The 22,400-nt window shown below is 44.7% G+C and overlaps 1 protein-coding gene across 1 annotated transcript in view; it reads right to left on the bottom strand.

The window, feature by feature from the left end:
- The window catches only part of LOC138452792 (fucolectin-like), a 100,064-nt gene that overhangs the window by 47,894 nt on the left and 29,770 nt on the right, over positions 1-22,400 (bottom strand). Inside the window, exons 2-3 of the mRNA XM_069605135.1 lie at positions 11,340-11,394; positions 8,474-8,768 (exon numbers count right to left, since the gene is read on the bottom strand). Coding sequence (XP_069461236.1) covers positions 8,474-8,768; positions 11,340-11,394 — 350 coding nt within the window. The remainder of the gene's footprint in view (positions 1-8,473; positions 8,769-11,339; positions 11,395-22,400) is intronic.

The following is a 22,400-nucleotide window of genomic DNA, read 5'->3' on the forward strand; positions in this document are numbered from 1 at the left end:
CACAATTGGTATACTGGTGTTCAAAGAAGACCCCAGAAAGGTTCACAATCGAACAGAACTGGTACTCCATATGCACAATCCGACATGCTTTGTGCATTCTAAAAACAACAATGGATGGATGCATTGATATCTCATCATGAAAAGCTGGAAAACGGGCGTGGCTTGGACAGTGTTTTATTACCTCAAATAATTAACATATGGCGAATGCAAGATTTTTATTTCTACCTTCATACTGCATACTGGATCGTGTAAAAAAAAAAACCTTGTGTAATAAGCGTACATCTCAGCACTTAGCAATCCAAATGCAGTCTTAATGGCCTTTGCAATCACATGCCAACGTATAAGACATGTTGTCTCACTCCCGCATACACATATAGGAGACAACAAGTAGAAGCAGTCATGTCACGTCACACCTCACCTCACGATCAGCACCAACATCCGCTGTTCAATTTTTGCACCTGTGGGCATCAGGTAGCTGAACTAATGCAAATCCACCAAAATGTGCATATGCTGTAGGCAGCGGCATCCAGTAATTGATCAGCATTTGCGCTCAGTCGCCACACAACCTTCTTCAGCCCGGAAGAACAGCAGGAAACGCGGGCACATACGTTACGTGAACCACGCATGAGAGAGGTCCTTTCCTCAAACCAAGGGTTACCGAGCGCATCAAAAAATGCCTGAACCGTTAGAATAACGGAAACTGGATCAAGTTAAAAAAACAATAAACCTAAATGAAATGCATTAAATGGATTAAAAGATATTATTATAACAAAATAAAAGTGAAAGTAAATCAAAACAAAGAAAACACGCTGTCCACAAGCTCATCTTTTCTTCTTTGTTTGTGTAGACCTCTGGAAACAAGGCAAGGCTGTTTCCATAAGCTCCAGATCTAAATCAGACAAAAAGGCTTCTGCATTATTAGAATCTTTAAATGAATGAACGTGGCCTTCTACCACAACCCGTAGTATTGCAGGATGCACCATGTAATATGTGAGTTTCTTCATCCTAGCTTTCTCTTTAGCAGTGTTGAAGCATTTCTTTCCATAACATCCCTGCTTAAGTCAGCAAAAATCATGATTTTGGTGCCACCCCAGGAGAGATCTCCAATTTCACAAGCCTTTCTGAGAATTAATTCTCCCATGGGGAATCTTAGGAATTTAATAATGTAATACCTGGGTCTCTGACCAATGGCTGGTTTTTGGCCCAAAGATATATGCGCTCTTTCTTTTTCCATTGACAACTTCGGATCCAAGTTAAGCATGGTAGTAGGGCCTTTTCCAAAAACACAATAGGGTTGCCCCTCTCCACATTTTCTGGAAATTCAGCTACCCTCACATTATTCCTCCGAGAAAAGTTTTCCTGCTCTGACAGCTTGAGAGACATCTTCTCATTTTGAAGCTCCAGCTGTCTCATCTGTTTAGCAAGTCACAGTGTTTTGTCATCAACTGATGTGAAGTGGTCCTCCACAGCTACAACTTTAGTCAGTAGACCCAAGTACTTTTCTTCAGCGCTTATCATTTTTGCCCTAATATCAGCGATATCTGCAGTTACTTGGATGAGCAACTCAAGCAGTTTGTCATCTCTTCTGCCACTGTCACTGTCATCTTTTCCCTTTTGCCTCTTAGCAGGCTGGGTGGCTTCAGTAGAACAGGGAGTCTCAGCCATCATTAGGAAGTTATATCTCCACAGGTGCAGGAGCTCAGCACTTAAGATGCCATCCCTGGCGCTGACAGTTACGAAATCCAGTTTATGACATTTATTTCAGTAATCAAAAGACATATTAATGTGAAGTTATGACCATTTAAATGTCAGGTTTGCGCCATTAAAATATAATATTGTAAGTTTTCCTAGCATGTTGGGGGCGCAAATGCCAAGAAAATGTCAATTCTGAGGAAAACATACCTGGTACAACTTAATTAAATAGAACATGACCAGTGATATTATTTTAGGTGAAATATTTTCCATGGAAATGGCGAAAGATTCCCAGAATGACTAAACAGCATTGCACCGTCTTGGGATTTTGATCAGCATGTGTCTTGCAAAATATGTAATCTGCCCGTATAAGTTTCCTGATTATGACATTTGTAAATATGAGTGTTTTGTTCCATAACTGATTTTGGCAAAAGTAACTTTGGTAGAACAAAGCACATTGTAAAAAACACCCACCATACAACTGAGTCACCTCCTCCAGTCCAATCTGCTTCAAGAGAGCCGGTTACATCCACAGCTGACCTATCCAATTTTAAGAGTTGTGTCCAGCTTGAGTCTGCCTCATAGTAAAATCCTGTGGTGTCATGCTGCTTATATAAAGGGGAGGCATAGGGAGCTCTGAACTCTCTTCTGACTTTTCCAGCTCCCACACATCCGGAGATGCAGACATTCCAGATTCACCCTGCAAGATTCCAGATTCCACTGCCAGGCCAGAGCTAGCTGACCCTATCTAGGCATAACCTCTGATCTAGAATTAAAACCCTCTAAAAATCCCACTAATTCAGGGAGAAAGGGGGACTAGGCCCAGCTGTCCCTTTCTAGGAGAGACCGCCACTGCACAGTGACCAAATCTTGCCTCGCTGTCCAGAAACCCGGTCCGCTGTCCAAGCTACCCCATTCAAGTGCTTGTTGTGAGTATTTCCCTTCCCCAGTAATCACAAACTGCGTCCCTTACTTTGTTACCCTGTATTAAGTCCAATCCCATAGAGATCCTATAACTGCCCTAGCAAAATCCTTGTCAGAATTCTCTGTGTATCCTGTCCTTTTATCTCCATGTGTTAGCGCCATTCTTTCCAATCCTTTTAGTCCGTTGTATAAGTCCTTAGTACTTTTTGGAATACATTCATTAATTCCCATATGAAGAGACACACGGCGTGAGGGGGTTAAAACTTCAGTTTAACCCTGTTCATGGGCAGCATTTCTCTTTTTGACAACCTACTCACTAAAATATAGTTTCTGTAAAAGAAATCACTTTACTAACAAAACCGAGTTGTCCCGTGAAATGATTCCTGTTTAAAAACCGAGTTACCTTTCCCATTAAGAATCTCATACTGTCATCCCTCCAGAGTTACCCTTTCATTTCCATATTATACCTGTGATGTGCCTTTGTCCCGTAGCATCAAAACCGCATTCCAATTTTGTCTGCTTAACCCATTTTCCAAGCTGTTTTGCCATTTTAACCCCTTAAGTGCCAAGGACGAGGGACAGGAACGAGGTATCTCGTCCTTGGCATTCCCTCCAGGTTTCCAAGGACGAGATAGCTCTTCCTTTTAGGCACGTTTCAGAAATTTTGCTCAAGCGCACACCATACAGATTTGGGGCTAGGGTGTCCAAGCCACCAAGGAAAACTGGGAACCCCATGCATTTCTGAAAAGAAGACACCTGTGGAAATCCACAGAGGTCTGACGTGCACAAATCGGCCCATAATTTATTACCCAGATCCCCCGGCAAAGTCCAAATTTGATGGAAATAAACACAATTTCCTCATATTTCACTCTGTCTGCCACCCACCGAAACACGCCGCCAACAACACATGGCCTATCGTCCCACGTTCCCACAAGTGTCCCGACAAAAATGGTACCTCACATGTGTGAGCGCACTGTTAGGCAGAATCACATGCAGTACCCTTGGGGAACACTACATGTAATTAAGACTACAAGTGTAAGTACAATTTCACCTTTTGTCGGGATTACGGGTTTGGGCCAAAGGAGCTTTAGAATAGGGGGCCATCAAGGGTCTTCATAACCGCCAACCGCCCGTGCTCTGGTGCAGGTAATTAACGTTGGACAGCACGGCGGTTTTGCAGGTCAAGGAGGAGAAATGCCGTGAACGTTTGGCAGGCCGAAGAATCGCCGGCGGCAGGTGTATTTCGCTTTCCAGTACGTGCAGCGACTGACTCGCTCGTAGAAGTTTATTTTCCCAGGCTGTGGCAGTGAAAGGAGGCAGCTTGGTGGAGTTCCGCGTCATCCTTATGGGTCCGGGCGGCCTTGCAAGGCGTCCGGACATTCAGTTAAGTGGCCACAGACTGTTTGTGTTGATCGTGTCATGCAAACCCCTAACACATAGGGATTTATGAGGCGCATGTGGGGAGTAGTAGCAAAAAGGACGCTTACTTTCTTTTCTTGACGGATTGTGAATCCCCTAAAGAACTATGGCACATGTTATTTGGGGAATGTTACCTGCCAGGCCAGGAGAGTTCTGGCAACGCTTGCTAGGAACGCAGCTGAATGTGTAATGTCATGTTGTTTGTTGCTTATGCTTGCCCAAAGGGCCATGTGTTACGTTTCATTCACTGAAGGGAATTTCCTTTTGTTTCGTGCCATCCAGCTTTTGCAAATCAATGTTATGTGTATGGTGGTCTTGGTCGTAAGAGCTGGTGATAAATGTTTGTACCCTTTAAGTGACAAGAACTAACCCATATGTGATATGTGAATTCATGTGGAAACCTTCTATTGTGTCAAGTACAGTATTTGGATTTGGGCAACAGGGATCAGTAGGATGTCAGGAAAAGGCGGGGGGTGTAGGACTGCTTATAGGAGGTCAGGTTGTGGAGTATAGGTTCTAAGGTACTAGTGTGATGGTTATTGAAATAAGTATAGTAGGATATGTGTATGTTTCTTCCGCTACCTTTCGTTTTTCATTCCATCCCCTTTCCCTAACTCCGTCTTCCCCCCATTGGCTGCCACGTGGTTACCTGTGTTATTATTATTCAGGCACCCGTGCCAACCACAGTGGAAGGGTCGATCATTTCGGCTTCTGTGGTTTGGGATAGGGGATTGATACCCTATCCCTTTTTTAGAGTTTTGACACCTTTGACACAAGCCTGTACTACACAGTAATGTGGTAGCAGTAGCTGAGCAGCCAGCCTTATATCAAGAGTTGAATGAGCAGTAGAACAAGTTACACAAAGGACCAACAAATGCAGTGATTCAAACAAACACTTACTCAAGGTTTCTTGGTAAAAGAATATACATTTATTTACACAGCCAGTTGGAAAACTTTACCCTAGCAAGATCAGCTGAATATCATATACAAATATACCACAAATACACAACCAATAAGTTACTGAACAAGTTTAGCTCCCCTGAAGTGGGAGCAAAATGGCACTTCAGTTACTTTTAAAAAGAGGTAAAAAGACAAGGTTATAAGAAATAAAGGACAAATACTTTCATAGGCAGGTTAAAGGGTTTCAGTTAACTACAACCAGCAATTCAATTCATTCGCCTGGGCCAAAGTCAATGGTTCAGAGTCTTTGTATAGGATAGCACAGTTCTGGTAGTAAACGGTTAAGTCTTTGCCACAGTTTTTAGAAGAATTTGGTCAGATGAAAAGTTAGATGAATGTTTAGGGAAGGACAAGCCTTCGAAGTCAGGAAACTTTCACAAACTTTCTCTGTGGCCGAAAAGATTTTCGGACAGCGTTTGGACAGTACCTTTAAAGTGAAGAAGAGCTGTAGCTGAGGCAGTTGTTCCTGGCAGTTCGAGCAGATCTTGCTGTTCCTGTGCTTCAGTCGTGGGTATAAGAAGGAGGATGTCAGGAGGTTCCTGCACTGCCCAGGGAAGAGACCACAAGCTTGGCAAAACATTGGTTTAAGGTGTGACTGCCTTAAAGACCACAAGCTGGTATCCTTCCCACTGGCTATCTGGTTTTCCACAGCACTCTGCAGAAAATTCGACCAGGAGGGGACAGTGTCCAGGCGGCTTACAAGTTGGTTGTTCCCACCAAACTGAATGGAAGAAGTTAACCTTGAAGGGCTTCTCTGTCGATGGAGTTTCAGGCAATTCGGACCTGCAGCAGGGGTTCACCGGTCATCTAGGAGTTGCAGCAGTCGTCTTCCTTCAGTTCGTCTTCGGTTCTTTCGTTCCAGTGGTCGACTCTGCTTTCCAAGTCCCATAGACCTGCTTTTAAACAGTTTTACCCCATTCATTCCAGCCTGGCTGTCACTCATACAGCAGGGTGTCTGTCGTTTCCGGACAGCCAGCCGGCCAATCACTTCAGAGTGCATTCAGGTCTCCTCTTTTAGCTACTGTTGTTCGCAGTCGGGAAAAATCATGGTAGTTTGATCTAAACCACTGCCACCAGCCATTTCAAGTAGGAAAGGGTAACATTTGACTGTTACCTGAGTGTTATCTCTATAAGAAGATAGTGGGTGCTGGGTCTGTAAATTTAAAGAAACTAGTAAAGGCAATTTAACTTTACATGCTCTGTGAGACAGTAGTCAGTCCCAGAAAAGGTATTTAAACCTTGGGAAGTCTGAAAGATATCCCTGTGCCACTGCACTGAAGGTGCTGTGTGACACACAGAGAAAGATAATGCTGATGGAGTTGTTTTAAAACTCCACAACCAAAACACACAAAAGTAAAACACACATCAAAATACATGAAAGAGTGGGAAAAAAAGGCTCACACTCTTTCCAGGTAAAAAATCAAATCCTAGTAATCCAGCAAAGTTGCTGGGGTTCTCAAAAGGAAATTAGCACATTCTTTAGAATTCTCCCTAACACACACCTCTTGCCAGAAATGCATGGGGTTCCCAATTTTCCTTGGTGGCTTGGACACCTTAGACCAAAATCTGTATGGCGCTTGAACAAAATTCCTGAAATTCTGCTGTGCCAAAAGACTTGGGGTTAGCCATGTTTTAGGATTTCCCCTTTGCACCCAGGTAGGTGCACCCACACATGTGAGGTACCGGTTTTGACGGGTCACCTGTGGGAATGTGGGAAGGTACGACATTTGTTGTGTTTGCGTGGTTTTCATAACGTTTCGACCCATTTGCTGCTGCCCTTTGTCACAGAACCCTTTCATTTCCCAAATGTGACCTACATTTAGTTGCTGCTTTAGGCCCTTTACACTTTTGTAATCTGCACAAGTTACCTACCCTTCATAAGGTCTTCCTGTGCTCTTTCTAAGAATGTATGCTTGCCCTTCCTAACCACATTTGTTTTCTTTATTTACACATACTAAGTACGTCTGTCCAGGCCGTAAGCATAAAACTCCTGTGTACCATGGCTCCGTTTTTGGCTTGTGGTATTGCTCGTTTTGTGAAACATTCCAAAAAATGTGTGATTTCCTAACTGCGAGAGTCGGGGAAATGTAGTGAAGCATTGTGTTTCTCAAAATTCATACAATCCTTTGCCGTACCAGGTCAACCATGTCCACCACATACCTTTATTTCTGTCATTTTCCCCCTTTTTCCCCAAACTATGTAATTTTTCCCTACACCCCAGAGAGACTAGTGTCCATGTACCTGGGGGCATCACCTGACTGCTGGAGAGGCTGCAAGGGGCGAGGGGATTGGGCTCACATATGGTGGTGGGGCTCAGTTTGACTACCTTTCTGGGAGTGGGTGCAAGAGCCATCAAAGAAATGATGAATCTAGACCTACCGCTGGGATGGAGGTGTGCACACTGGGTCTATGGGAAAGGGACATGGCGCTGCAGGGGAGGGCACACTTTAACGGCTGTACGGTTATGCTGCCGGCGGCGCATCTGGCGGTTGCCCGGAAATGGAAAAGCAATGAAGCCCCAACACTCCATGAATGGCTACTTAAGATCTAGCACTTCCTAGCAATGGAGTGAGTCACGTATAACATCCACTGGGATTACACAAAATTCTGGGAAGATTGGGGAATGGAACTGACATATCTCTGGGAGGACTATCTGCTTCAAATGTGCCTGCAGAACAATTAGGATTTTGGACATTACCTGATATCTCTATTGAGACTGTGGGCCTCATCACTAGTTGGGTGGTAGCCCTCAAATACGGTGGTAACAGTATTATTGCCACATTTAAAGGCTGGTCCTATCATGAGTTTGGCGTTAAATGGGCTGTTTAACCTCCAGCTTTTTTATGGAGGTGAAAATCCCATTTAGCGCTCTGTATCACTGCTGGCTGTATAAGCACAAGATTTTAGCGCCAAGAAATTTCCCATTGGGTCGAATGGGGATTTACGGTTAACGTCCAACCCGTGATTCGGCAGTTATACCGCCGGACCAGAGGGTGCTAACGCTATTACAGTTGGGCGGTATTACAGCCGGGATACCGCCCAACTCGTGATGAGGCAAAATGTAGCAGTAACCGTATTACCGCTGCATTTAAGAGCTGGCACTATCATAGCTTTTTCATCCCCTGTAATGAGAATAAGGATGTTACCTGGCCATGTTAAGACATCCCACTTTCCCATTTGGGCATGATAAAACACACATAGCATGCACATGGTCTTTATGGCAGCACTCCTCAGTGTTTCTGGTAAACACAATCTTGGTACCATTTCTTGGGCCGCAAGTGCTTTCTAGCTACCTGTGCATTCCCTTTTTTTTCAGCGGTAGGAAAACTAACGGGACACTTTCTGCAATGAGCGCTGATGTCCTAAACAGGCCTCAGAGGATGGAGAGAACATGTGACATGCATGGAAAGCAACGCAGGCAATAGCTGTCCTCATGCATCTGTCAATGGCCATGAGTTCAGCACCATTGGACATGTACCTTGGATTATTATTTCCCTGATTAGCCAGGGAATTTCCAATGAGAATTTCCGCCCCGTTCAGTCTTTCAGGCACACTATTTCTGTTAGTAATGATGATGGCATTAATTCTGTACGGCTTCAGCAGATCAACCCTCCACCATGGAGCATATTCACTATTAGTACAAGAACAGGAACCATGCACGAAATTAGGATCTTGGTTTCCATCGATTGCGTTGATTGCGTCAGAAAGGGAACCTTCATCTCCTCTAAGGATACTGGACTGTGTTGCGCGACCGCTCAATGCCACATTTTCACCTGGAAGTAAAGAGAACATTAGGTGAGAGTGCACCCAGCTGAGGTTGCAGCACATTTGCGATCTATGCTTCAATAACAAATCCATGAAAATAACAGCTTGAGACATCAGCAACTGTTGCTGCTTTTAAAAAGTCATTTTGGTTTCATCAAAGCAGTGCCCAATAATTCAGTTCAGTTCAATTCATTTTGACACTTGTAAGCAGGGCTCTTGAATGTGTTATGATTTTGGATCCACTGCCTCGCATACAAAGGCTTCGGGTCTGCAGCCGGCCAACTCTATGATGCTTATGGCTAACATGAAGCTGTACTACACATTTACTTCAGCTCAGGTCGGTTGCGCAGCGATGTTCACAGCAAGTGTAGCTTCAAAACAAACACTTATAGGAGTTTAATTGGGACACTAGCACATAGGTGCGCTGATATAATGTAGGAGGTATTGTATTCAGGGAGAGTCTGGAGTTTGGCTCCCTTCACGTAGGTGCAGCATTGCACTAAATGAAAGGTGTGAAAATCCTCATTAATGAAGTCATATATTCTTTTGCTGTGTGCATTGGTCGCAATCTATTTATATAAGATGATAAAATGGGGGCAGCGGGTAAACAGGATCGGGGTTTACTGAAGTGTCTTATTAGTGTGCATCTCCTGTGTCCACCTCGCCGCTGCTACTACTATTTTATTTTATTTTTATTTTTTATTAAGAGTATATGGTTAAATACTGTGCAATATGTAAAATATAACAACACTGCCACAGAGACTATGAAATAATAAAATAGCATACATCCAATCTATGAATGAAAAAACCCTTTCCAAACATTATTTATAATGCATTCAAATTCATAAAATACACTTTCAACTTTAAGATCCATTGAGCACATAGGATTAAAATTGTCATTCAATTCTTTATGAAATCTTATACAAATGGAACATTTAATTCCTTATCAAGTCTTATAAAGGCAATACAAAATTGAAATAGCACAAGTGGCCGAGGCTCTAAACCATCAAGCCAATATACTTTATAAATCTACCAACAGCCAAAGTAATGTTCACATACTGTCTGCTATACAGTAAAGTCCAGCCTTTCCACTCAGATAACAATCTCCACTGACTTAGACATTTTCCCAAGAATAGGGCACGAGCCTCAGCCAGCGATGGACAGGATAATAGCAAATAGAAAATGTGTCAGAGTTTCAATTTCTAATAGATTATTGCAGTAGCAACAACTCCTCTCCTCTCTTCCATTTCTGGCAGGAGCCGAAATCTTCTCTGGTAGGTAACAGATTCAACCGTAATCTAAGGAAATTGGCTCTATAAATAGCTAACTAACTTCACCCATGAAATTTAAAAAAGCTTTATACTCTGTACATTGTAAGCACGTATCAATCTAATTGTAAATACAGAGTTTACCTCTGGCTTTCATCAGGATGTTATGAAGCAGGTCTAAATCAATCTCAGCAGATTTCAGGCCCTCACAGCAATCCTTAACCCTTAACGCTAAAATAGGATCTGTTTTCTACTGAATCGCTTCCCTAAGGAATGGAAATAAAGAGTTCTGCTGTGCCAATAAACACTTCCTCAGAAAAGCCAATGCTTTCCATTTAACCATAATAGCCAAGCACAAGACGCCCAGCTCATAGCACACCATGTGACAACACGGTGTCATGATGCCTACCCCTGGGGATCCAGGTCAAGTCCAGCAACCCCGGAAGCAGGCATCAAGTTATTCCAAGCAAGCCCAACAACCCCTGCTAGGGGCCATTTGGGTGCAGTGCTGGCGTCTATGGCGCCAGGCTCATATGGAGAGTCAGTCCTGGCGCCATAGGCGCCAGGCTCATAGATTAAAACTTACCTGATGCAGACCATGCTGCAAACTTACCTGATGCAGACCATGCTGCAAGAGCTCCAAGCCAAAGAAGGCTTGGAAGGGACTACGTTACCTAGGGACTATTTCTTACTCGGGTTAGGGTCGAGGAGGAATACTTACCTGGGACTACTTTGGAGGCTATTTAAACCACGCTCGAAGAGCAGCACACGCTTCGCGTTATTCTGCATCCAGCAGCGTAATGCTCACCGTGCCTGCAAGTCAGCATCCAGTCTTCTGCCACGCCCGCCTCGAGTGCGGAGCTCCTAGAAAGAGGGAGAAAGAAGGAGAAAAGGTTAGAACAAGAGCAGTACCTTTGATCCTTACCTGAATTCCCGATCCACCGCACCTTCGAGCTGGAAGAAAGAAGTTGTTTTATGCGCGTCACCTCGCAGGCTGCAGCGCTGCGCTGAACTCACTGGCCTTCGCAGCATCTTCACTATCCACCGCATCCTTCTGCATGTTCCCGCCGCACTCCGGCACCTAAGGGGAACACAAGAACAGCAAGGTGAGCCAAGGGAATAAACAGAGGCAATATTAGTTACCCCCCATAGACCTATCTGATTTTACCGCCGTGGGTACCATTCCTCTTCACGGGTCAGCACAGCCTCCACCGCATCTTCGCCGTACCCCGGCCCCTAAGGGGAACAAAAGGACAGCAAGGTGAAACAAAGGGACAAACAAGGGGAATCCTTCTCACTACCTATGACTACCTAATTTTACCGCCGGAGGCATTATTCCCTGACACTTCATAATTTCTCTCAGCACCTGAATAAGGGAGAAAGCAACAGGTTACATACTGATATTATTTTATAGAACTGTGTTGGATAATACACATCCTTACCTGAATGTTACCGGTTACCACGAGGAACTCTTCGCTAGGGTCAAGCTGCAACCTGCAAGGAATCGGACAAGAGTGAAAGTCAGACATTTGAACTCTTACGAACTATATACTTACCGCATCTCGCCGGAAATCTCAGAGTCAATATTGTGCTGGAAATCACCAATTCCTTCGAACCAGTGAAGCAACTGGTTATCTACGCGCCCCTGCGCTCAATGCAGGATGCAGAGCTAATTTTTCCAAACAATCAGGTGAGACTATAAGAGGGGACATTAAAGGTGATCAGTTGGAAGAACAGCGGCGGTGGGGGTTAACACTCAACTCCACGGGTGGTTAATTCCCTTTCTCCATTTGCAGAAGAATACTCCTACGGGCCAAGCAAACAAAGCTAGGTGGGCCAGTCCAGTCTGTCATCTCAGCACTACGCGTCACATTGGTGGAGACCGCAGTTGTCCAGTTCAGATCGACGCCCCTGTGGGAGCCAGGTGAGCGTAACACACGGACACTCTTTGGCAACAGCAGAACTCTTTTCCAGAAAGGACCGGACCCTCTAATACCTTCCAGAACTTGCTGCAGAAATCTACCGTACATTCTGCACCATAGGTTAACATTGTCACAACTTCCTGTTTATAAAAGGTCAAAACTCAACACTGAGAATAGAGGCCATATCTACTTGAAAAAATAAGCAGACCTTGTGCCGGAGCCAGTCGCGCCTTTGTTGTGTTGAGGATGAACTATATTGGGCCTATCCCTACGATTGCTGCTTACACAGACACCCAAAACACTGTACTCGTTCACAACAGCCATAGGGGTTTTGTAAAGATGCCATTTAAAAGATGCCTTTTGCAAGTACTTTTTCAATGGAATTTTAAAATATAAGACGTGGCGACGTTAATTCTAAAACCATTTTCATCTGCATAAAATTCGAATGCCACAAGTTGGCTTTGAAGTCCAACCAGTGTCGGGATGTCCACTTAATCTGGGTGGAAAAGCTCTGGCTGTATTTAAAACAAGGTGTGCAATAAATAAATTAAAAAGAGCGGAGGCCAGAGTACATCTCTGCTTCAGACCGTGAAACGTTTGGATTGATTGCGTGAGCTTGCCAGAAAGATTCAATCAAACCTTTAGGGAAGTATTGCTGTATAGTTCTTGCATAATAGTTACCAAATATAAAGGACAGTTCTTGGCAAGCAGCTTTTTCTAGAGAAGATCTCTGTCAATGCAATCAAAGGCGGTCTGAAAATCAATAAAAGCAAGATAAAGTGACGATCCCTGTAGCTGGTTTCTTCTCTTAAAAAGATTTAAGATAAAAGTGTTTAAGGAAGTGCTCAATGCAGCAACAAACTCCAATTGGTTTCGATCAAAAGCAAAACTCTCCTTCACCCACCAAAGCAGTTCCCTTAAGATAATTGAGGCAAGCAGCTTTCTCGGCACATCAAGAAGGGCGATCGGACGAAAGTTGTTAGGAGATGTCTGATCCCCTCCTTGAATATAGGCACAATAATTGACCATCGCCAGGAAATTGGGATATGTCTGGTCTTAATCACATGCCGAAAAATATTAAATAGAATATCGGCCCACACTTCAGGGTGTGTTTTTCAACATGATATGCGTAAGGCCTTCCGGGCCCGGTGCACCTGACCTGCTGCATCTAGAGATCAACTCAATTATAACATCCTTATCTATCAGCACCAACCACTCAACCTCTCGATACACAACAGGTGCAGAAGAACTTGGACAGGGCAAGGCAAACAAAGTTTTAACATAGCCTAACCAAACATCCTCAGAATTAGTGGTAAGGTGAAGTGGGAACTGCTGCGAGCTATCATTCTTCAAATGCTGCCAAATATGAAGCACATTTTTTCTGGCTATAGCTGACAACATTTGCTCTGCATCACATTGGACCATTATAGTTGTGTGGCCTCTAAGCTAATTCTTAAACTTTTGTTTCCATTTCTTAATCAGCAGCCGGTCTTTCACTTGGTCCAATTGGGAAAGGTACCTAATGCCTGCTCTCAGTTTACGTGTTTGTTCTTGAATAATCCCATCAAAAGAATGCTTAAGCCTAAAGGTAAACTTGTTGTGATCAATTTCTTTTGATGAAATACACGAAGTGCAGGAGCAGAATTATCAAGGAGGTGCCCGTCAGTTATTCCAAGTTTACTAAATACTTCTAAAATTTTGGTGTGATAGTGTCTTAACGTTTCATACCAAGTGATTCGCCCTGCCCCCCATTCATTTCCACCCCAGGGACATATACATCCCTTTTCTCTGGAGAGGTCCTAATACCGCACTCCCCCATTAGAGCAAGCCCCTGCCTCCCCCGATGTTGAGACCCAGAATGCTCATTATCAAGGGAGGAGGCTGGGCCTGCTGGATACAAGCACATGCAATTTAAATCACCTGCAATATTAATAGCAGTGATATCCTGATCCACACACATCTAAAAGATCAGCCACTGCATCTAAAAACTCCTCATTGGAAATACCCGCGGGATTCCAATAGGTGTTAATTAAAGCAAAGGTGCCCAAATTGCTCAAAGTGGACTCACTCCATGAGAGCTTAGTTTCTTGGAAACAACGGATAGGAGTCTTCCAATTGATGAGCCTGAGACCCATACCATTACATGCAACTGTACGCATGCCGATGAGGGGTAGCCCTTCGGACCTTGAAGCCCAAGGGAAGCTATAATTGAATAACCCTACATAACTGGAGTAGAGGTGAGCCATGTCTCTTGTAGCAAAAACACATTGAGGGTATTTAATATATTGCCATCCACCTGTAAGAGATGCTTAAACCCTTGAGTGTTCCTAGAGCCCAACTTCAAGTTTTCTGGATCCTCCCCTTTATCTAGTTATCTATATTTTGCCTCTGGGGCTAGGGCTCTGGGGAGCCAGGACCAGTTATTGTGGTCTAGCACCTTGAAGTGTATTGTGTGCTGGGGCTAGGGCTCTGGGGAGCCAGGACCAGTTATTGTGGTCTAGCACCTTGAAGTGTATTGTGTGCTAGATGGAATTACAAATAACAATCTCAGACCCAAATAACTGGACAGACTCAGAGAATATGGAAAAGTACTACTTTGTTATCAGCATTTAATAAAGTAGGTCAATATGGTGAACAACAAGCTGTAGTCCACACACTCATCCAAATTTGATTATACAAAGGTTTTATACCTCGATATGCGTCATTTATGACATCATCCTACGTGGCAAACTGTAAAACCTATTGAAGGGAGGGACTGGTTAAAGGAACATATATACCTACATATCATGTAAGTATTAGTAATATTACTGGATGCCCCTTATCTGATGGGTACGCCTTGAACCACCTCTAAATACCGTTTAATACTGATTATAACAGAATAAAGCAATGGGTTGGCATTTGTAACATTGTATAGCATGTTGCTACATAGACCCTCTGATTGGTTGGCATGCTTTCCCAACCTTGGACTTTCGGCTTGTTAGCAGCTGGTAAGCAAAATGGACCCCAGATGCCGAGAGTTATGTCAGACTACTACCCACTTGCCCAATTAGTCCTTTATCTCTCATCAGTTCAGACCCAAGCCAAGGCTTCTCGTCTGTAGTTGACCTTGCAGCGTGTTTTCTGTTCTGCGACTTTTAATGGAGTGTAGGTACATCATTATCTTCATCTGGAGTTTAATAAATAGCCCTTGTTTTCGACTTCTGAATCACATGTGAGGAGACACTGAATTTGTCAATTTCAACCTTTTATTTACTGCTATTTGATTAAATTGTGCTAGGTGTTATTACTCCTCTTGGCCACTAGAGACTTGCTCACTCCACCTTGTGTAGGCTTTTTGCATCTTTAATTGTCCGATACGTGGCTCTTGCAGATGTTTTCCCCTTTACCTAAGCTAAGAGAAATATTTCTTACGTAGATGGCTTATCTTTTTGACTCCCCTTGTGCCTTACATTTATTCCTTGAAGTAGCATCCTTGATCCCAGGGCCAACAGACTCCTCTTTATTCCTCACACAAAGCTATTTTTCCAGCGTCTCCTGACTCTGCATCCATGGTCTGGTTTTGAGGTAGCCTGATTGGTTTTACTACGAGCCCGATGTCCATCCTTCCATCATGGCTGACCTAGCCATGTTATGTTTTCCTCTGCAGCAAGCTTCTATATGTCTCATCTACCCAGTGGAGAAACTTTGATGAAAATGTTGGGGGGGATATGACCTCTGAAGAAAAGATGCCCCATTCAAATGAATGGGGACAAAATAGTGTGCCATGAAAGTTGGGGGGACAAACACCCCCGCCCCCCCCTAAAATTACGCCCATGCATCTACCTTCTATTTCTGCATATATGCACTTATTAGTCAGCAGGTTACTTTATCTTCTTTGCGTATATGATTTCTTTATTTTCGAGTACATGTTTCTTTTGTTACTTCAGCTTTTTCAATCGCGAATGCAGCAGCAGCTAAAGCTTGTTCACAAGGGTAATCCTCTATCAGAACTGGATCTAAAATCCCACTATATTAAGCCAATGTTTTTTATCCTCGTCCTAATGTTGTTTTCTGTGTAAGGATTGCTGTCATTACTTCTCCATTTGAATGGGAAAATAAGTAAAATATGATATTCTGGAATTCCTAACACAGGGGCTGCACTGATTGCCTTTTTTCATTCCTCAAATCCTTTGGTCATCTCATCTGTCCATGTTATCTTACTCTTGTCCACCTGTGCTTCTTTAAATCCTTTTAAAAGTGGTTGAATATATGTGCTGCAATCGAAAACCCAGGTCCTGCAATAGTTTCATCTGCCTTTCCCTCACTGTTTTAGGTTTTGAAGTCTTCATATTTGCTTCTGCTCTTTCAGGTGTCACTTTCCTCCCTTCTTGAGAGATTAACTGTCCTATACACAAGACCTCTTTCTGACAATATTGTAAGTGTTCTCTGCATTTTTATTCTATCTCACTATACACCAAAATGTCATCCACGTACTGAATTATTGCACTCTCAAGCTGGACATTACCAAGATCCACCTGGAGGACCCTGTTAAAGATTGGGGGGGGACTCACAATACCCCTGGAGAAAACAAGTATGTTTTAGGTGGATATTTCCATACAAAAATGAGATCAAATCTTGTGAGTCCTCATGAAGGGGAATTGAAAAGAGCACATTTTTTAAATCTATAACTGTGAAATATTTGGCCTTAAATGGGATGCTACATAATATTCTCCTGGGATTTGGAACTAAAAGAAACTCTGCTTCAACAATATTATTTAGATGGTGAAGATCCTGAATAAATCTCCACGACCCCACAGTTGATTTCTTCACTCGGTACACATCCGTGTTACATGGGGACTCGGATGGTACCAATATTCTTTGTTTCATTAAAGCAGAAAAGTTCTCTAATATACCTTCATCTGCTTCACTGGACATGGGATATTGTTTTGCTCGTGGTAAAATGGCTCCTAGTTTAAGCTTGATTTTAACTTCTCCTACTCATTTCAATAGACCCACGTCATATGGACTTTTAATCCATACAATATTTCGCACTTTCTCTAAATCTTCATGAAATAATTACTTTTTTATTTTATACCATCGACATTCTCTGCAGTATTTCTCTATTCTCCACTTTAATCCAAAAATTGAGACTTATGAAAAATACTAATTCATCATCTTAATAATCAACCCTAAAAAGCACCTCCTCTGCCAAGTCTGTGAGCCTATATCCTTCACTGAGGGCTATCACTGCTCTCCATCCTCCCCCCTCATCATCTGTTCCATGGACAACTACCCTTTCCTCTCTGACTACTGCTGCTTCTAACTCTATGGGGATAACCTGTCCTTCTTCATCATCCAGAGGTATTACTGGTCTGAACAAAAACACATCAGGTATTCTCAATATTTTTCCTACCGTTTTGGGTAACCATAATAATAAAACAGTCACTCCATACACAAATACTTCTGTATCTTTTTGTAATGCCTTCTGGCTTGTAAAGGCTAATATAAACTCCTTCACATTCATGGAGGTGGAGCACACTAATACTTCATCAGTAAAAGATATTAGGCCTCATTCCGAGTACGGCGCTAACCAATGGCGCTATTAACGCCTTGGTTGACGCCGTACCCGGACCGGCAGCGCCTTGGTGGATGGCGGAATTACCGCCCCATTCCAAGGTCGGCGGGGCGGTAATTCCCCATTCACCAAGGCTCTTCCCCATTCCCAAATGAGCCCCCATAGGGCTCAATGGGAATGGGGAAGATGCAAATAACAGTGACCGTTCATTACGGTCACCGTTATTGGCTTGGAGGCCCCTTTGCGCCCTCGACTTTAACACCTGCCTAAAGCAGGCGTTAAGGGCGAAGGCGCAAAGGGAACTCGGAGTATGGCGGTAAGGGATTACCGCCACCGGTCTCGTTACCGGTGGCCGCTATCCCTTACCGCCATACTCGGAATGAGGCCCATTGTCATATTAAATTTTGTCATCAGGTCACACCCTAATATGTTAACTGGTGTCTGCTGAGAGCATAACAAGGGCATAGACATATCATGTTCTCCTATAGAGATTCATAATTTGTCTGTAAAAGGAACTAGGCTCATCACCCCAGAGAATCCATGCAACCTCATGGCAATGCCTGACATTGGGTATTTCCCTCACGGACTCAGGAACAAGTTGCTCCCATGTCTATAAGGAATGAAAATGCTTTGCCTCCTATCGTTACCTTGACCCTTGGTTCCAATTGGGGGTCCGGTGTCACTGATAGTACTGAACACATCAGGTCGCAATGTGGACTGTCCTATGGTGGATATACATTCATCCCTGTACCTGTGGAAGGATTTCCTCCTACCACGGTCACACTTCACTTGCAAGCCTGTGTGTGGGTGCTTGCGGGACTCCTGCATCTGTGTTCCATTGTGGTACCATGGCCTGTTGTGCCTGCACTTGCTGGTTTTGTATCTGTTGTGTTTACATAGGTACTTGGCTCTGGTTGCTCTTGTGGCGGTTGCATTTGTAGCAGAGCTAGCTGTGTTTGCTGTAATTGTGCCACATGTGTTTGATTGTGTGTGTAATCTTGCGTATAATACTCCTGTGGTTCTGTATTATATTGTGGAAGATAGCCCATCCACCCTCTTGGAGCTTGCTAATATTGCTGCATGTCCCTACACTCCTACATGTTCTACAAACGAATACCAAAATAACTAATTTCGTTTTCGTTGTTTTTGAGGGGATCCCCCAAACTCACCTTTTTTTGTTTAATAGTTTTCCCCAGCCCCATTTTCGTTTTTTCAAAAATGTGTTATTTTGGTATTAGTTGTTTTTTCATTTGATGTAATTTCATTAGTTGTTTTCTTTTCAATATAATCACTGCATACCGTTCTGGCTACATGTCCCATTCTCGCAATTCCAACATTGTTGCGGCTGTCTGCCATTAAATCCTCCGACTCCTGGAGGGTTTTAAAATCCACCTTGCCCTCCTCCCCTAGATCCATTCCCTCTTCCTGTTGGACAAAAATGATACCCACTCTGAGCCATAGGGTACAATACGTTGTTTTGCTGCACTGGTCGCATCGCTTGTGTCGCCACACCTTCACATTCGTCAATACCGCTCTCTCTAAGGCTAATTTTGTCAATTTCTTCTGAACTAACTTCGCTTCCTCCTGCTTTCTACTCTCAGCTTTTTTCTTATTCCTCTCTTGAAACAATCATCAATGATGTACAATAGTCAACTGTATTTTTAGCCATAGCTTCGCCTCTATTCCTACCTGTTTCTTCATCTGCCATTGCACAGGCTCGGGCAGTCCCTGATATAAAATGTGGTAAAATAATGCCATTGTTTTATCCAATGGTTCTCTCGTCACAGGACGCCATTGCTCTTGAATATCTTGCATAAAGCCAACAGGATCTTCATCCTCACCCATTTTCCTGGTCGTAATCGCACCCATATCTGATGTAGCAGGATAATGTGCTCTGAAAGCCCGCCATACATCTGCCCTGAAATTATTAAATGGCGATTTATCATGTATCGTGTTTTGAGTAGTCACACCCACATACCCTGCTTTTTTCCAAATGTCATCAGCCCTGATATGATATGATATGATAAGTCATTTATAACACGCCTGTACACAAGTGTTTCTAGGTGTGACAAGACAAGGGAGGGTAGGCAGAGGGAGGACAAAACAAAATATCTTACTAGGCCTTATGTCATTCAGATTGTGCAAGTGCAACAGCGCAAACTGCAGAGGGAGGGAGAAGGGGAAGTGCCAGGGAGAGGGAAGGGGGATGTGCAATCAGGGCTGCATTGCTCTGAGGACTAGCAGCCAGGAAAGCGTGGTTCTGGGTAAGTGCAAGGAGGCCGGGGACTGTAGGGTAACAGTTACAGCCCCTAAGTGCTTGGTAGGCCCAGAGGTAGTGCAAGAGAGACTAGTCATGGAGGAGCCTGGTACTCTGATGGTAGCCAGGCAACCAGTCAGCACAGCAGACAGGGAGGTCAGCAGGGGAGAGAGAGAGAGAAAGCAGAGGTGAAAAAGAAGGTCTTGAGCTGCTTGCGGAACTTCAGGTGGTCCGGCTCAAGTTTGAGGGGGGAGGCAGGGATGTCATTCCAGAGGAAGGCACCTACAGAGGAGAGAGATCTACCCCCCACTCTCTGCCCGGAGAAGCGCCTGACCCTCAGAGAGTTATAGGTGGCTGAGCAAAGGGCTTGAGAAGGAAGGTGTTTTGGAAGAAAGAGTTGGATGTAGTGTGGGCCCCGGCCCCAGAAAGCCTTGTGGACGATGCAGAGGGTCTTCAACTTGATCCTTGCTGCCACCAGGAGCCAGTGGAAGGATTTCAGGGATGGAAAGATAGGGTCTGGACCTGAGGCCAAGGACAAGTCTCACAGTCCTGTTCTGGATTAGTTGCAGAGGGCGAAGAGTAGAGGAAGGTAGATTGAGAAAGAGGCTCTTGCAGTAGTCCAGCTCTGGAAGGACCAGGGCTCTGGAGACAGTGAGCTTCTGGGGGAAAGTGAGAAAAGGAAGAATACATCTGAGGAGGTGCAGCTGGTAGTGGGCCTTCCCGGGAAGGTCTGTGATGTGGAATAAAGCCTTTTTGATGATGTCTTCATCGTCCTTTCAGCGCCTCTCCCTACTTCTTTCCTCGTCTTGTTGTCTTTCTCTCTCTCTCTCTTCCTCCTGTGTTATTTCTCTTTCCCTCTCTGGGTCTCTTCATTTTTCCCTTTTCCTTTATTCTTCTTGTACCTTCTCCCTCTCTCTTTCTGCTTCTCATCTGTTTTCCCTCTCCCTCTCTTCTTTGTTCCTTTTTTCATTCTCTCTCTCTTCTCTTCTTCACTCTCTTTTTCTCTCTTCATCCATACTTTTCACTTCTTTCTCTGGCTTCCCTTACTTTCCCCCTAGAATCATCAATACATTTTTCATCCAAATTAAGCATTATTTGCCCTCATACCCATCCATTTGGTACAAGTGCTGTCTTCCCCCTGTTGTCTTGCCTGCCTCTTTGTCTCTGAACCGTTTCCTTGGCTTCTGTTAACTTCGCTTGCAAGCCGCAGCACTCATCATATTCTATATGTGTGGCCATGCCAATTGTTTTCTTCTTTTCCCTCCACTTACAATGGGCCTCATTCCGAGTACAGCGGTAGCGGGTTAACAGCACCGGTAAGTATGCCAGTGCTGTTAACCCCCTACCGCCGCATTCCGAGGTCCCTTAGCGGGTCCCACTAGGGCCGGCTGGTTTTACTAGCCACCCTTAGCGGGAGCCGATAAGGGACCAAGGAGTTCATAACGGGCCCGCTATTTATGGGGGCTCGAATGGGAATGGGGAATGGTATTCAGAATGAGGACTTACTGGGTCCGGCAAAGTCAGAATGTCCCAGTAAGTCCCCATTCCGACACCACGGACCCGGACACGGGTTTGGAGGCAGCCATGGTGCTAATAGCAGGGTCTTCAGGTGTAGACAGGAATTCAAGAGTCAAGGGGCCGGAGTACTTTGATAGCTCTAAATGCATATATTACCTGTTGTACGTGCAGGGTCGGATTGGCTCATCAGCCGTTCGGCCCGTGGTCAGGCCGAAATTGTCTTGGAGGCGGGCAAGGGGCTAAGGGCTGGTTTGAAGCCCACGCCTTGAAGGGATGGAAGTCTTGCACCCGGGAATCTCGGCTCTCTGACCCCCTCACCCCAGGTTCGCATTTTCAGCGCAGTTTAGCATCCACCTGCCTCACTTTAACCTGAACAAGGGGGTCCGGGTATGGGCCACCGCCACCTGCGGGGAAGAGGAGGGACCTGTAATGCAAGCTGGTCGGGGGGCCAGAGGGCTGCTTTAAAAGCCCCACTGCAGCCTGAGCTCAGACAGGTCGTGCTGGGGGAGGCAGGTGCCATATGTGGACCACATCGCTCCGCCAGCCATGTCCTGAACCGAGCTGAAGTGTCAACTGGGGATGTCCTGCTCCTGTCTCGCTGTGTTTCCCTCGGCATATCAGCTGCACGGCAGGGCAGCAACACACGGGACTGCTGAGCGAACCAAGGAATCTATATAACCTTCAGCATTTGCTGCTTCCGCTAACCCTCCGGCTCTTGGCATTAAACAGAGGAGATGCACCTGCACTTTGTTGTCGGGCACTGAAGCACTTGGATGATGACAGGACAGCGTGCTATACAAAAGTAATAACTCAATCAGATGGACTTGGGTCCTGATTAGATCCTGCTGTAGGAAGTGCTGTGTTGGCAGTAGTGCTGACTGAGTGTCTTCTCCCAGTGCTGTTTCTGGTGGGAGTCCCCTGCTGTCACCTCCCCGACTCCAGGATAGCCGCACCGCGGAAGCCACACTGAGGAGGACCAGGGAGGTGCCGGGGGCACACCCCAGAAGCACTCCATGGCCGAGACGCCCGACAGCAGCGCGACCCTACGGGGCGCTGGATGGGGAATACTCCGACCCAACAATTTTGACTTGTGTATAAGCATTAAACATTTGCCAGGCACT

Source organism: Ambystoma mexicanum, chromosome 4p, assembly GCF_040938575.1.
Source record: "Ambystoma mexicanum isolate Mex_15411 chromosome 4p, UKY_AmexF1_1, whole genome shotgun sequence".
NCBI lineage: Eukaryota > Metazoa > Chordata > Amphibia > Caudata > Ambystomatidae > Ambystoma > Ambystoma mexicanum.